Source organism: Puma concolor, chromosome C1 (genome assembly GCF_028749965.1).
Source record: "Puma concolor isolate L17-30 chromosome C1, mPumCon1.1.hap2, whole genome shotgun sequence".
Taxonomy (NCBI): Eukaryota; Metazoa; Chordata; class Mammalia; order Carnivora; family Felidae; genus Puma; species Puma concolor.
Genome location: NC_141674.1, coordinates 222,171,601 through 222,186,538, shown reverse-complemented (window position 1 = coordinate 222,186,538; position 14,938 = coordinate 222,171,601). Strand labels below are relative to the sequence as shown.

Here is a 14,938-nt window from a genome sequence, read left to right as displayed (position 1 = left end):
GGACATCCTGGCCAGGCCCAGCTGTGCTTGGGGACACACGGGTGGGGCCTGCTTGGTGTCTGTGTCCAGACAGCAGCAGCATCTCCCTGCCACCGTGGGGGCCTGGGGGCTGGAAGGGTCTCTCCAGGGCACCCTTGCCCGGCCCCGCCCCCGCCCCCAGGGCCCCGCCCCCAGGGCCCCGTCCCCAGGGCCCCGCCCGCACTGGCGTCCTGGAAGTCCACGTCGTTGCCATTGTAGGCGCTGCGAAGCCGGTTGGTCATGACCTTCAACTGCATGATCTGTTGGCGGACCGTCATGTCGGGCTTGGTGATGTCCACCTCCACCTCAGGGTTGTTGATCTGATTGGCCAGGCCATCACCCATCACTTCCGGGAGGTACCTGCGGGCCAAGGGCAGGCCCTGGGTCACGGCCTGGTCCCTGCCAAGGGGCAATACCCTGGCACGCCCTCCCACACCCCTCTTCTCCTGCCCAGGTGCTGGCAAGCTCGAGACCCCCAGTGGCCTTTCAGGGGCCGATGGGAGCCCACAGTCGCGGGGCGCGGGCACACGGAGCACGGTACACGCTGCCGGGAGCTGGCCCGGGTGAGGGTTTCCTGTGTCCTACTGCGTGTCTGCGCACACAGCACTTGGTGCCACAGGCCACACAGGCCCAGGTGAGACCGCGAAGGGGGGCCGGCCTGTGGCCAGCCAGGTGGCAGCACCTACCGGCCCTTGGCCATGCCGTTCCAGCAGCGGTCGTCACTGGCGGTGCTCATGGCCATCTTCTCGCTGCACAGCATCCCCGGGAGGCTGATCCAGAAGTCCTGGGCATCTCGGAGCTGTGCCTTGGCCTCGGAGACCTGCAGGGCGGGAGTCAGACCACGGGGCGCCCTGCTCGGCCTGCCCTCCCCTCCCCTCCCCTCCCCTGTCCACCCAGGGCCCGGCGGGCTGAGGACCACTCACCAGCTTCTCCAGTGAGCCCGTGGGGGGCCTCTCCTGTAGCACCAGCTTGCCCCGGCGCTGCTTCTGCTCAGGCCCAGAGCTCTGGGGGTTCACCTTGGGGTTCCCGCAGCCCTGGATGACCTGGGGGAAGACCGTAGGGGTCCTGCGGGGGCACAAGGCCACATCCAGGATGCCACTCCACGCCCACCGCACCCTCCTGCCCGCACCTTGGCTGTGAGCGTATCCCTGTTGTCCTGGAGGGCGTTGATGGCTTCTGCGAGCCACAAATGCACACTGCCGATGACACTTTCCGCACCCGATGGGCCCCAGAACTTGTCGGTGATGAGCACCATGGAGTCTGGGACAGGCATGGGCACACGCACAGAAGGCATTTGGTAAGTATGCACGCCAGCCAGGCCGTGTCCACACGCGAGCTCACGCGTGTGCTGATACGCACGCGTGCCGGCCGGCCAGGGGTCCGTGGGTGAACGTGTTAGTTCCTGTGTGTCGGCATGCACGCGTGTTGGGCACACGCGTGTGGAAGCTCACGTGTGCTGGCACATACTGAACTGGCCCACCGTGGGCGGGTGCTAGTTCACACGTGTGGGTGAGTCTCACGCATCAGCACATGTGAGCGTGTACACGGGTCAGCCTGCGGGGTCAGCACAGTTAGGACTTACCGGTGCCGGAGCGCGGGCACGCTGGCCCACCTGACGTCAGCAGCGTCAGCTCACATGTATTGATGTGGATGCGTGTGGGCCCCCCACGTGTCGGCACGTGCACAGGCCGGCTGGCCCACCGCATGCGGTGGCCCGCCTTAGGTCACGTTCATGTGGGCACGTATGCGTGAGGGGGCCCTTGCTCAGCGGGGAAGGGCGAGGAACTAGGACCCCGCAGGGCTCCATCCCAGGCAGCAGCCTGCACTCAGAATGGCCTCCCTGTCTCTTGACCCCGGGTCACCCTCCTCCCAGGGCCTCTGGCCAGGCACTCCCGAGGACAGGACTGGCTTTGTCCCTGCTCTGCTCTGGTGCGTGGTGGCAGCGAGGGCTCACCCAGAAGGTTCCTCCACTCGGCGTCGAGGTCGGCCTGGTTGGCCAGGCAGCCTTTGAGCACATTGCGGCAGTAATCAGGGCAGGGCCGGGCGCCGGGGACCCCCAGGCAGTGCGCGCAGTAGACCAGCTTCATGACGGCCCTCGAGCACTCCGGGCCCAGGGGCACCTGCGGAGCCAAGGCAGCCTGAGCCCAGCCCCGCAGCTGGGCGTGCCCAGCCCCCCAAGGAGCCCCGGGCTGGAAGGCTCTGGACAGAAGTCAGGAGGCCTCAGTTCTGCCCCACCCACAGTGGGACCTCCGCCTGGCCCCGGCCCTTCTTGGGGAGCCCCTCTCTTCTCAGATGATCAAGCAGGCCCACGGGTCGTGGGACCACTCATCCTAATGACTGCTACCGTCCTAGTGAGAGACTCCCTGGAACACTGCCGTCACCAAGCCTCACGGGGGAGCGTGAATAGGTCTGTGTGCCATGCGCACGAGGGGACTGAGGCTCAGGGCTGGGAGGAGGACCCCCTAAAGGACGCCAGCTGGAGGCAGAGAGACGGCTCACACCCAGGGCTGTGTGGCTCGGAGGCCGATGCCCTCCCCCTCCCTGGTTTGTCACCAGGGGGTCTGACTCCAGCTGCCTCTTTGGGGACAGGCCTGCTGGCCCTCGAGGCCTCAGGCCCCGGCCAGAGGCCTCCGAGCCAGTTACCCTTTCGACTCCCGGCCCCTGACCCCACAGTCGACTCGGCATCTAGCTCCACACCTTCTCCCTTCTGGTCCTGCATGGGACCCAGGCTGGCTGAGGATGGGACCGCCCGGCTGCCCCCACCGGAGCTCAGGAGCTCAGTCGCGGGACATTGGGCGTGCTGTAGGCGGGGCAGGGAGCCGGGCCAGGAGACCCCGGGGCACGGGGCGGGGCCGAGATGCAAAGCAGCGGGGGCGGGGGGCGGGGCCGAAGGGTCCCCGAGGTGGGGGGAGGGGGGCCGCCAAGCGCACCTGGGCCACCTTCCGGACCACGTCACTGGCCACGCCCAGGCCCTGCACGAAGGCGCGAGCTGCCACGAAGGCGCGGGTGGCGCGCAGGCGCAGCTCGCGCGGGGCCTCCCCGAAGGGCCGCAGCGCCTCGGCCTGCTTGCCCAGACAGTCCAGGTAGTCGTCGGGCAGCAGCAGCTGCGGGTGCAGCTGCCTGAAGAGGCGCTCCAGCAGGCGGGCCCAGAACTCGGCCAGCGTCTCCTCCAGGTGCAGGTTTGCGCCGCGGTAGTAGAGGCGCAGCTCGGAGTACAGGTCCCGGAAGGCCCTGGCGCTCTGCGTGTACAGCTCCCCGAAGGCGCCGGGGAAGGTGTCCTGCAGCGCCCGCTCCGACTCGTTCAGCAGGTGCTGGAAGTGATCTGGGCCAGTGGGGGGGGGGGGGGGGGGGGGTGCGGTGAGGCCTCCCGGGGGGGTGCGGTGAGGCCTCCCGGGGGGGTGCGGTGAGGCCTCCCGGGGCCTCCTGTCCCCCCCACCCGCACACCCCCTTCGCTGTGGAGGCCAGGCCGGGATTCAGGGGGCTCTGGCCCAGACCCCCGATGCCCCTAGGACTTCTAAGACCTCCCCCCCACCTCCCCCCTCCGTGGCCTGGGGTGCAAAAGCCTGGGTGGGGGTCCCCTCTCGGGTCTCAGGGCCTCCAATGGACACTTCTGAGCTGGGGGCAGGCTCAGGGTGCCCTCAGGGACTCATTGGGATCACCTGCAAGGGGGGCAGGAGGGTCCTCTGAGTCAGGAGGTGGGGCCGCCTCCTTCCTGCTCCCTGCGTTGCCTCCCCCACCCCCCAGCCCCGTGTCCGGCCCTCCCTCTCATGCCTCCCAGAAGCTGGCCTGCCTGAGGGTCCGGGTTGGATCTCCTGTAGCCCTTGGGACCTGCCCAGAGCCCCAGACAGATGTGCTGCAGCCTTCCGGGAGACAGGGCGTGGGCGTGGTTCCGGGGAGATACCCTGCACCCCGTATGCCCAGAACGGGGTCCCGGACAGCACCCACCCCCTTTAGCAGCAAGACTGCAGACTGTAACCACACGGCCCCTGCACTCGGACTCGGCCCCCAGAGCCGTGGCCACCCTCCCCGCACAGGCCCCTGGACCCTGGGCCCCCAGGGGTTTTCAGGCTCCTCCACATCTACCCCACCCAAGGCCCTGGGCTGTAGGGCTCAGGACACCCTGTGCAGCACCCCAGGTGGGAGCCGGGCAGCTCCTGGCCAGGCTGTCGGATGGTGGGAAGGAGGCGGGGGGCTGAGGTCACAGGCCCCCAAGGACAGCCACTGCTACAGGTGTTTCCAGGCTGGGCCTCAAAGCCACTCAGGGCTGTCTGCCAGCTGCAGGCTCACACTCTCCCTCCTGTCTCAGCTCAGAGGTCACTTCCTGGGGGCCCCCCACCCCAGCGCCCACACCGTCCCCCTGGGGTGGCCACCGTGGACGTCGTTACGCCAGCCCACTCTTCACTGTCCAGGGCGTTCGCTCTCTGCCCAGACACGGTGTGAGACTCCGGGTGTGAGACCCACGAATGCCACACACAGCAGCTGCCCCGGAGATGTGAGGGCCACGCCCGGGGCCCCAAACTCCTCCTGCCCCCGCACCAGCGCAGACCCGGCCCTCCGAAGCCCCATCCTCAGTGCCCCGCCTGGAGCTCAGCCCTCACGCTGCGGTTCCTGGCTCCGGGCCACCTGGTGGCCAGTGCAAGGCCTGTTCCTGCCTCTAGGGATAAGGAGCCACCTTGAGAGCAAGAGGGACCCTCTGAAGGGCCGACGGAGGGATGGGCCTGATCTCCCCAAACGTGCACGTGTATTGCCGTGCACACCACGGGGTGGACAAAGTCGCCTGCAGACCACCCCATACTCACGGGTCCCCTGCTTGGGCCCCTGCATGTGGGCAGCTTTCTGCTACCGGGACACCCCAAATCTCAGCTCCCAGCCTCAGAGCGCTAATAACCCCACCCATCCTGTGACCCTGCCTCACCGGCAGAGGTGCCCTCGTGCCCAGCTCCCCACCGTGTCAGCGTCTGGTGGTCCCCAAACCCCAGTGGCCTGCTCACCATCGAAGTTCTGCAGCTGGGTGGTGAGTGTGGCCTGCAGGGCGCGGCCGCTGTCCAGGAGGGCTGTCTCCAGTTCAGCCCGGCTGCGGTTGGCCAGGTTCTCCTCCATGTGGCTGGTGCAGCAGGTGTAGCCCTGGGGGCAGATCCGCAGGTGCTCACCTGTGGGGAGGGGCCGGCGTGAGGGGAGGAGGGGCGGGGAGGCTGCTGGGGCATGGGTCCGGGGGCAGGCACAGCTTTGGGGACCAGGAGAACTGGCCCTGGGGCTTGGCGGGGTCTCCTGGGCAGGGTGGGCATGAACAGCGGACCCTGGGAGGGGCACAGCTCCAGTGGGGGTCCCGGGGTAGGCGGTGCAGTCCCCAGCGTGGGACACAGGAGCAGGGCTTCCTCCGCAGGCCACCCTCCAGGCCGTCTGGGACAAACGCAGCCGGGCTGGTCATAAAGTGAGGGTGCAGGGATGTCGGAGGTCCCCCCGGCCCCTCAGTCCCCCTGCTGCCACCATGCAGGTGAGGAGGGCCATCCCAGGGGCTCTGGAGCAGCTCAGGTCACAAATGTGACCCAGCACGGAACTGCCTCAGGGCCCTGTGTATGCGCGGAGGGGTGGGCTCCCAGACTCAAGGCTCCCCAGGGTAAGCCTCCAGGCCTGCATGGTGCCCCCTGCCTGGGCTCTGGCTGAGAACGGGCAGGGAGGAAGGGGTTGCTGACAGGCAGGGCCAGACAACCAGAGCCTCCTTACCCCCCTGCCCCCCACCCCCCACCCCATGCCAGAGCACGTGGGGGGGCAGCCTAACCCAGCCAGGACACGGCCTGGACACAGATCTGCCGGGGGCGGGCAAGAGGACACACAGGTGTCTCCGGATGTCCCTTCCGCTGCGTCCCCAAAGCCCCCATCACTCCTCACGCCACGGCCTTGGCCCTTGGCTCCAGGGCAGCACCACTATCCGTGTTCCCACCTTGGGGTCAAGGACAGGTGCTAAGTCACACAGCCCTGTGGTTACACCGCTGTGCCGGCCGCAGGTCCCAGTATTACGATCACAGCAGTTCGGAGGTGGGTGCCGTGACCCCACTTTACAGACCAGAGACACCGAGCTCAAAGAGACTAGTTTCCCGTCCAGTCCATGCTGCACAGTGAGAAGCCAAGGCTACCTGCTTTCAGGCCTCCACGCCCTCCAGGCCTTCCCACCCTCCCCACCCACCCCTACCCCACCCTGCAGGCCATACTTCGTGCCTCTAAGCTGTGGGAGCGGTCCCTCCTGGGGCCCCCTGGGCAGCAAGGGTCTGACGGGGGAGGGGGGGCAGGGGCTGTGTGGGGGCGGGGTCATCCTGTGCACAGTTGTGGGGTGGGGGTGCGGCGGCCTGGGCAGAGCTCTCTGGGTCCTGAGGGCTGGGGGCTGGCTCCAAGGTGAGCCGCGGGGGAGAATCAGCAGCCCTGGGTGCAGGCAGCCTCTAGGAGAGGCCTCGGGTGGAGGGGAGAGAGAAGTTATTATCCTGAGGCTGAACTGCCCCGAAGTGCCTCTCGGGACCACCAGGTCACAGCACGTTGGACTGTGTTCATCTGCTGCCGTGTCTGGCCTCCGTGCCCATTGGCGGGACAGGTGCCGCCGAGGCCTGCAGGTGCGGTGGGAGGGGCCGCAGGTGCCTGGGGGGCACTCAGGCAGTGTCTGGTCTCAGACACCTGCTCCCCCCGGGGGCTGCATGCCTGGCGGACTGCCGCCCCTTCTCCCAGGGCCTGGAGGTGATGCTAGCATGTCCGTCTGAGGGGGGCTGGGGCCCCCATCTTGGGGCAGGGCTGACCTCGGGGTAACAGACTGGAGCTGGGGACCACTTGTGACCACCCCCAGGGGAGCCCCAGGTCTGCGGGGGGGTGTGGCCGTTGGGGACCTGAGGCCTGACCCTCTGGGTGAGCCAGACCTTTCCGGGCCTTGTGGGGACCAGCTGGGGTTGAGGGTCGGAGCCCGGGCCTGGTGGTGGTGGGGGGGGGGCACCCACCAACATCCCTGTGCCCCTTCTCCTGAGGGGTGGCATGCCCAGGTGCCTCCAGGCAGGGAGGGCTGGGCCAGACAACAGCTACCATGCTTCCCTCTCGGGTGCCTTTGCCAGCAGGAGGCAGGACGCTGGGCAAGATGAGGGTCCTCTCCATGGGGTCCCCGGGCCCCAACCAGGAGAAACCTGAGCTCCCCTCCTCAGTGGGGGCCCGGAAAGCGCCCACTGCACACCGGGGTCCCAGTGGTGCTGGGGGGTGGGGGTGGGGGTGGGGAGGGCGAACCGGGGTTGTGGCCTGGGCCAGGGGGCAGGTGCCAGCCGGGCTTCAGGTGGGCCTGGGGCCGCCCAATCCTGAGTATCTGCAGGCTGTGGGGGCGGACTGCATCCCTGGCCGGCTGCCCTCCCTCCTGAACCCTCCCGGTCCCCCAGTGGCCCAGACCCCCTCCCCGAGCCTGCCATTCACACAGACAGCGGAGAGGCTGGGCAGAGGAGGGGGACGCCGAGAGATGCAGGGAGCTCCGTTGTGGGCGGCTGCTGCGTGGGCTCCCTGGCACGGTCCCCACAGCCTCCCCAGCCCTGCCCGGCCACCTCGTCCAGCCGCCCGGTGGCCTGCGCTGTTCCGGCTGCCCCGGCACAGCCCCCGGCCCTCCCTCCCTCCGCGGACACACGGGAGTGAAGACACGGAGCCAGAGCCCGGGCGCCGGCCTGAGGCCCCGGGCAGGCTGGGCCGAGGCGGCCGCGAGCCGGCCGCGGGGCAGACGCAGGGGCTGCAGCGCCTGGCGCTCGCCCTCCGCCCACCCTGGCCCGGCCCGGCCCGGTCCGCTCCGCACATCGTCTGACGGCTCTGGACGCCGGCCGGAGGCGGGCTCAGCATCGCACGCCCGCGCCTCCGGGAGAGTGGGCCTGCCCCTCCCGGTCGGAGTCACAGCGCCGGGCGGGGGTCTGCGGGAGAGAAGGGGACCCCCCACCCCGGGCAGTGTGCACGTCAGACTGATGGAATCGCACCCTGTCGCTTCGAACCTCTCCGGCCCCGAACCCCCCCCACCTCTCAACACCTGCCGAGAAACGAAGACTCGCCCGCGCCGGCAGGCGCCGGCCCCTCTTCCCAAGGACGCTTCCACCGGCCGGCTGGTGACCGTCCCTCCTTCCTCCCTCGGTCCCTTTGCGGTTTTTGCAACAGCGGGCCGGCCACATCCAGGACTTCCCTTGGCCTGTGGGACACTTCCTCCCTGTGGCGATCCCCGGGGGGGTTCTGGGGAAACGGGAGGGAGGTCCGATTCACCGATTCCCGGTGGGATGTATGGCCCGGCCTGCGATCCCTGCGGCTCCTTCCCTTAGGCTCCGCCCCCAAATTCCCAGATTCCCTCCCTTCCTGCTCCTCAGGTTAAAGTGCTGCACCCACTCCCCTCACCCCATCAGCGGCTGCTTCTCTTTCTGGGTGGCAGACCAGAGGTCCACCTTTTCCCTCCAGATTCAGATCTCTCGGGGTCACCCCAGACCCCCGGTTTCTCTTCACTGAGCCCGTACCAGTCTACGACTTAAACATCTTTAAGGCTCACACCCTTCCGCCACCTGCTGAGCGCTGGTCCCAGATGTCCCGTCTTAGCAGCCTCCGGATGGCGTTCCCCACCCAGCAGCCACCCCCACCAGCACTATCACCCTGATGCTTTAGCCCAAGACCCCCTTCCCAACAGTGGTCACCGGCTCCAATGCCGGTCACGGACCTCATGTGTCCAGGCCCAGCCCAGCAGCCACCTGTGTCTGGTGGCGCTAGAGCCCTCCCAAGGAGACTGCAGAGGGAAGATGGCGCCATGCCAAGCCCACGTCTCCAGAAGCTTCTAGTGCTCACACGGGAGTATGCAGACTATCTGCCTGACCTGTCTTTAAAGCCACAGCACCGATGCTCTGCACCACCTGGCCCAGCGACCCCTAGATCACTCTAAGTCACTGTCGACAATCAGCCTGCGCTAGCCTCCCTGGATGGGCTGACGCGGGGCCGTGTGCCCAGCTCCAGGCACCAAAACCCAGCAAGGGAGAGGCCCGGGTCTGGAAGGGCAGGAAGGGGGCGGCTTCCCCACCCCTCTCCTTTACTCAATTCTGGACCCTACCCGGGGCTTTGCCTGCAGACTGGGGGTGAGCGGCTGTCCAAGGCTTTCCCCTGGACAAGTGTCCCCGCCCACTCCTGCTCCTGGACCCTATGTAGCTCCAGTGGCCACAGGATCCCCCTGGCATGTCTACCAGCCGACTGGGGGTGGGAGACACGGAGCAAACAGAGGGAGCTTCCCTGGCCACTGGCCACAGCGGAGCTCCAGACCTTCCTTTCTCAACAGCCCCCCCCACCCCCCAGAAGCATCTGCCCCTGACTAGTCCCTGTTGGAGGGTCACACTTGATCACCTAGAGTCCGTCCAGAAGGGTGGCCTCGGATGCACCTTGCAAAGGACATTTCAACCACGATCTCCAATCCCCCTTACACACCAACAACACCCATAACCCCTCCTGCTTCCGACCCAACCTGCTTCCCTACCCCTCACCGACCACCCAAAGCCCCCTCCCACCCCACCCCCACCATTTCAGGCAAATGACAGCGTCACCAAGCGGCCCTCTGCCAGTGCTGCCGCAGAGCCTCCGCCAGGCACTGGGACCCGAAACCGAGGGGCATCGGTGCGGACAACTCCTCGCTCGGTGGGTGGGAGGGGTGGGCCCCCCAGGCCTGTGAGGGGCTGCGTCGCCGGGGCCGCGGAACAAAGGCTGGGCGCCCCGGTGCCCTCGCCAGTCGCTGCGGGCCAGGACGCGCGCCGCGGGGCGGGAGCCGGGGAGCCAGCGCGCGGTCTGGAGATGCGGCGGCGGTGCTCCTGGCGCGGAGGGGACCGGGCGCTGGTGCAGTGGGCGCGGCGGGCGCCCAGGGGCTGCGGGGGCTGCGGCAGGCGGGCGGGGAGGCGGCGAGCAGGGGGGCCGCGCGGGGGGCTGCGGCAGGCGGGGCGGGCGTGGGGGAGGAGGGCCACGCGATTGGCGGGGAAGGGGCTTGCCGCAGTGGGCGCGGCAGGCATGGGGAGGGGGTGGCAGCAGCGGGGACTCGCGGGGGCTGCGGCAGGCGAAGGGGAGGGGACGGGTCTGACGGAAGAGGAAGGGGGGCTCGCTGCAGGAAGGGGGCTGCGGCAGGCGGTGGGAGGCACTGGAGGGGGTGGGGGGTGGGGGGTGGGGAGGGTGGCGGGACGCTGCGGGATTGCCGGCGGAGAGGGGCCGGGGGAAGGGGAGAGGTGGGGAACGGCAGGAGGGGACGGGGTGGGGTGGCGATGGGGTGCGGCGAGAACGGGGACCCACGATCCACGGGGTGGACGCTGGGGCACCTGCTGCGAAGCGGTGGAGAAGCGGAGCGAAGATGCGCCTGTGGGGGGTGAGGGCAGCGCAGGGCAGGGCGGACAGAACATGGGGCCGAGGCGGAGGTGACGGGGGACAGGGGTGGGGATGAGGCGGCGAGGCGGAGGGAGTGAAGGGAGGGGTGGCAAGCCTGGGGACGGGGGCGCTGGGGGACCGGGGAGATGGAGATGGCTTGGGGTGGACGGCTGGCTGGATCCCAGGCGGGGTCGCCCAGCTTGGATCCCGGCCCCGCAGACGCCACCCGCGCCGTGGCCCCGAGAACCCTGCGCGGCGGCGGCGGCGGCGGCGGCTCCAGCGGCGGCGTCCCAGGCTGCGGTGGCGGTGACGCTCCGGGTGGCGCGCGACTCCGGCTGCGGGCGCGTGGGGGTGGGGGGGCGCCTGGGGACCCGGCCGGGGGCCGGCGGAGGAGCAGGACCCGGCCGGAGGGCTCGGAGGCGGCGCAGGCGGCCAGGAGCCGGAGAGGAGCAGCTGCCACCGCCGCCCCGGCAGCCCCGCGGCCGCACTGGCGCGCACGGCGAGGGCGCGGCTCCCGGCAGCGGGGACGCGCCTCCTCCCGCAGCCCCCGCCCCGCCGCGCTGGCACCGCCCCGTCTCCCAGGAACCCGCGGGCGGCCTCCCCGCGCCCCCTCCGGTCCGGCCCCTCTCCCGGCGGGGACCCAGGCCCTCCTCCGCTGTCCCCCCGCAGCACAGCCCCGAGGCGCAGGCCCGGAGCGCGCTCGGGAGCCGGGAGCCGGGGGCCGGGGGCGGGGGCCCATCCTGGATGCTGACCTGAGGCTGGGGGGGCGGGGGGTGGCAGGGAGGGGATGGGGGTGTCGGGTTTCTCCTGGGGACGGAGAATGGCAGCTCCCCACCTGGGAGCCCCCTCTCCTGCTGACGACGACCAGACCCCCACTGCTGTCTGGGGCCCTCAAAGCCACCACAGCCACTACCTGTCCCCTCCAGGCCTCCAGCCTCTCAGCTAGGCGACCTGGGCCTGTGTGCCAACTGCTGATCTCCTTCCCCTGGGAATTGGCCAACGCCACCTGGCCACAGGCTCCCCGGGCACCCTCCCACACTGGTGTCTCTCCCTTCCCTCCCAGGACACCGGGACAGCCCTCACCAATACCTTGTACTTCCCGGAGCCCTGGCCCTGGCCTCACCTGGCTGCCACCCCACAGGAGAAAACCACCCACTCAGGCCACCCTCCTCGCGGCCAGCCTGCACTTGGAGAGACCTACCTGGCAGGCAGCGCTTGATCAAAGACCCCTCACCAAAGCCACAACACCTAAGACTCCTGAAGAAGGGGGTTTCACCAGGTAACCACAAGGCTGCTCTCTGTGCCGTCCGGTTCCTGCTCGGGACCTCCTGGGCAGGCCACCCTGCCAGTGAGCACCAGGTTTGGGGGCGCCTCGGTGAGGCAGTGGGCCTGGCCTCATCAGTCTGGCCAGAGCTCTGGCCAAGAGACCGAGCCCTCTCCAACGGGCCTCCCCTGGGTTGCTTCAGGGTTCACAGCTCACTCTATGACCTCAGAACAAGTCAGGGATAAAGGGGACCCTGGGTTTGTGCCTGCTGCACCTGAGACCTCAGGTCTTGGCTGCAGGGCAGGGAGCAGCACTCTCTTGGGGCCCAGGGGTAAGTGCTCCCCGGAATCTCTCCCATCAGGCCGAGCTTGGCCCAAGCTGAGCTGAGGAGAGCACCCCCTTGGGCTCATCCGCATGCCAGCCGGCTGGGCATCGGTGGGGCGTGAATGCCTGAGGCTCTGCACAGCCCTCCCATCCACCCTCCCCTGGGGCCTGGGGCAGCTGAGGGGGCCTCTCCAGTGTCCACAGGGAACGACCTGGAACAGCACGAGGGGGTACAGCTCAGGGACCCTCTCTGCTGTGTTCCCTGCAAAGACACGCCTCAGGTCTGCCCATCCTCCCCCCTGGGACCCCCCCCCCCCCCAGGCAACTCCTAGCTGGGCTGGAACATCGGGCAGGACCCTCCAACTGAGCGAGCCCACGGGGGCTCACAGTGACCCGGGCCCAGTCTCAGCTCAGGCCCCATAAATCCTGGGGCTGAAAAGACAGAATGGGAAGGGGCAGAGGGCTCGGCTGACGCCCCCTGACCCAGCCACTTCCCGCCAAGCCTGGTAGCCATGTCCAAAGTCACGGGCGCCATCGGCCTGGCATCCCAGCTCCTCAGTCCCCCTCCAGCTTGTGGCCCGCCACTTGCAGTAACTCTGGGTCCCAGCGCCCTTCCCCCTGGCCCCACCCTCTTTCAAGGCCAACTCAGGCCTCCCTCCAGGAAGCGTTCCCAGGCCCCCCTCCCCCCCCGCCGGGGGCACAACACCCACTCAGCACAGGCAGTCCACCCTCCCTGGTGGCAGGAAGGCCACTCTGCCTGCTGGTGGGGCCTCCACTTCCCTTCTCTTGTCTCCCTGCCCAGCACCCAAGCCGGACCCGGGTCAGTAAACAAATATGCCTGAAGACACCGCACAGAGAGACTCTTTGGTGTCGGCATTCAAGGAAACGCAGCTTCATGCCATCACGGCCCCAGAGTGGTGGCCTCAGACCTTCCTGACCCGACCCCTCCCACAGGCAGCAGGACAGCGGGCAGCGTCCACGAGGGGGTTTTCGGGGCGAGTCTGCTCCCCACAAGGGCGCCCTTGTTCTCGCAGAGGCCCGGCGGCCTCCGCGGGAGACGGGAGTACTCGCTGCTCGCTGTGCAAGGTGTTAGACGCGATCTGCACAGCAGCCCCTCTTTCCCTCGCCGCGGCGGGCGGTGTAGGCGCTGACATGAATGCCCGCGGTCACTCGGCGGGAAGTGGCTGAGCAGTGCTGGCCTCCGGCTCCCCCCCCCCCCCCCGCCTCTCCCACTGTGAGACCTCCCCCCACGCCAGCCCCGGGGTGGGGGGGGCATCCTGAACAGGACGGGGACGCGGAAGCAGGGGCAGGGGCAGGCACGCCCGGCCGCCCAGCAAGCCCAAGGTGAAAACAGCCCGTGTCCGTCCACGGAGAGGTGGGTCACAAAACGTGGCAGAGCCACAGGACGGAATATTATTCAGCCTCAACAAGTAATGAAGTGCGACACCTGCTACGACGTGGAGGCACCCGACCTTGCCAACGCCGTGCGGAGTGAAAGAAACCAGACTTGAAGCAACAAATACCGTGTGACTCCCTGTACGCGGAGGCCCCCACGGTCGTCAGAGTCACAGTGACAGAGCGGAGGGTGGGCGCCGGGGCCAGGGCGGGGCTGGGGAGTCCGTGTCCACTGGGGAGAGAGGTCCAGTGGGGGAAGATGAGAAAATTCTGGAGACGGATGGTGTGGACGCTGCGTATGTGCTTAATGACCCTGACCTGTACACAAAAATGGTTAAAATGCTAAACCTTTTTTTATGCGTATTTTATCACCAAAAAAGCCAGACCCCCCGCCCCCCACTATCTGCAACGTACGTACGCTAAACATCTAGCACGTAGTTTCACCAAAAACTTACACCGCTTTACTTTAAATTATTCAGGACATACCTAAACTACAAACTTTTTCGCCATCTGGATTACCAATTTAAGAAGATATACTGCAGTTTTATTTCCAGCCCTTCGTGGGGTGTGGACAGAAGCCTGACTGAAGTCACACAGGTTCCCTCCCTGCAACACTCAGGCACAACCCCAGCTGAGGTCCTCAGACCCACAGCCCCAACCCCCTCAGAGCAGGCTGAGTACCAGGAACATAGAATCGTACCCATCTTACAGATGGGCAGACTGAGGCTGGGAGACGTTCCGTGACTCGCTCAATGTCTCAGGTCTGCTGCCCCACGCCACTGGCTTGTGTGCCTCCCTGTCTTCGCTGAAGGGGAAGAAATAAGAGCACGGCGGCACCTGGGGCCCACCAGCAGCTTGGAAGTCCCGCGTATGGAGAGGAGACCCCTCTCCCGGAAGCTGAGCCAGGCCTGGCCACTTCCATTGGCCTGCGCCATCCTCTCCGTGGCCAGGGGCCCCAGGGCCAGCAGGCCGCCTCCACCTGGGGGGTGGGACACCTGCCTAGACGCTCCTGCCAACCCTCCACCGGAGGCAGCGCCCACCAGGCCCCGCTGGGCACACAGAGGGTCACGTGAGCTCAGCGTCTGCCCGCTGCCGGCTCCCCAGAGGTGGAGCCCTGATCTTGTTTGGGTTCGCGGAGCAGGTGGGAATGTTGGGGACCATCCTATTCCCTGGCTTCTCCAGATCAGTTTCTCAGGGTCCGGTGAAGCTGGAAGCACGTCAGAGAAGGGCCAGGCCCCTCAGGAGGTGGGCAATTCTGCTCCCCTAGGCACCCAGTGTCCCAACCCCGGCCTCGTCCAGCCATGCCCAGCAGGCAGGAGGGCACACAGGCACACAGCCCTGGATGGGGGGTGGCATGGTCCCGCTCAGGGAAATCCTGGAGCAGATGGTCAAGGGGACAGAACCAGCCCCGTCCCCAGAGAGGGGCCACGGGGATGTTGATAAGGCCCCACGTGACCCGGGCGACGAGAGGCCCCCCCCGATGCAGGCTGCCAGACTCCAGGCCCGGCTACGGATTGAGGGTGTGTGTGGGTCCTTCCGGCACCATCTCCTATCCCCCTCCAACTTCTACAC

At 67.9% G+C, this 14,938-nt stretch overlaps 1 protein-coding gene across 1 annotated transcript in view; it reads right to left on the bottom strand.

The window, feature by feature from the left end:
• Positions 1-14,938, bottom strand: part of GPC1 (glypican 1) — a 28,189-nt gene that overhangs the window by 2,085 nt on the left and 11,166 nt on the right. The window contains exons 2-8 of the mRNA XM_086720133.1: positions 5,010-5,168; positions 2,949-3,340; positions 1,973-2,138; positions 1,148-1,278; positions 942-1,061; positions 705-838; positions 203-378 (exon numbers count right to left, since the gene is read on the bottom strand). Of these exons, the coding sequence (XP_086576259.1) occupies positions 203-378; positions 705-838; positions 942-1,061; positions 1,148-1,278; positions 1,973-2,138; positions 2,949-3,340; positions 5,010-5,168 (1,278 nt within the window). The remainder of the gene's footprint in view (positions 1-202; positions 379-704; positions 839-941; positions 1,062-1,147; positions 1,279-1,972; positions 2,139-2,948; positions 3,341-5,009; positions 5,169-14,938) is intronic.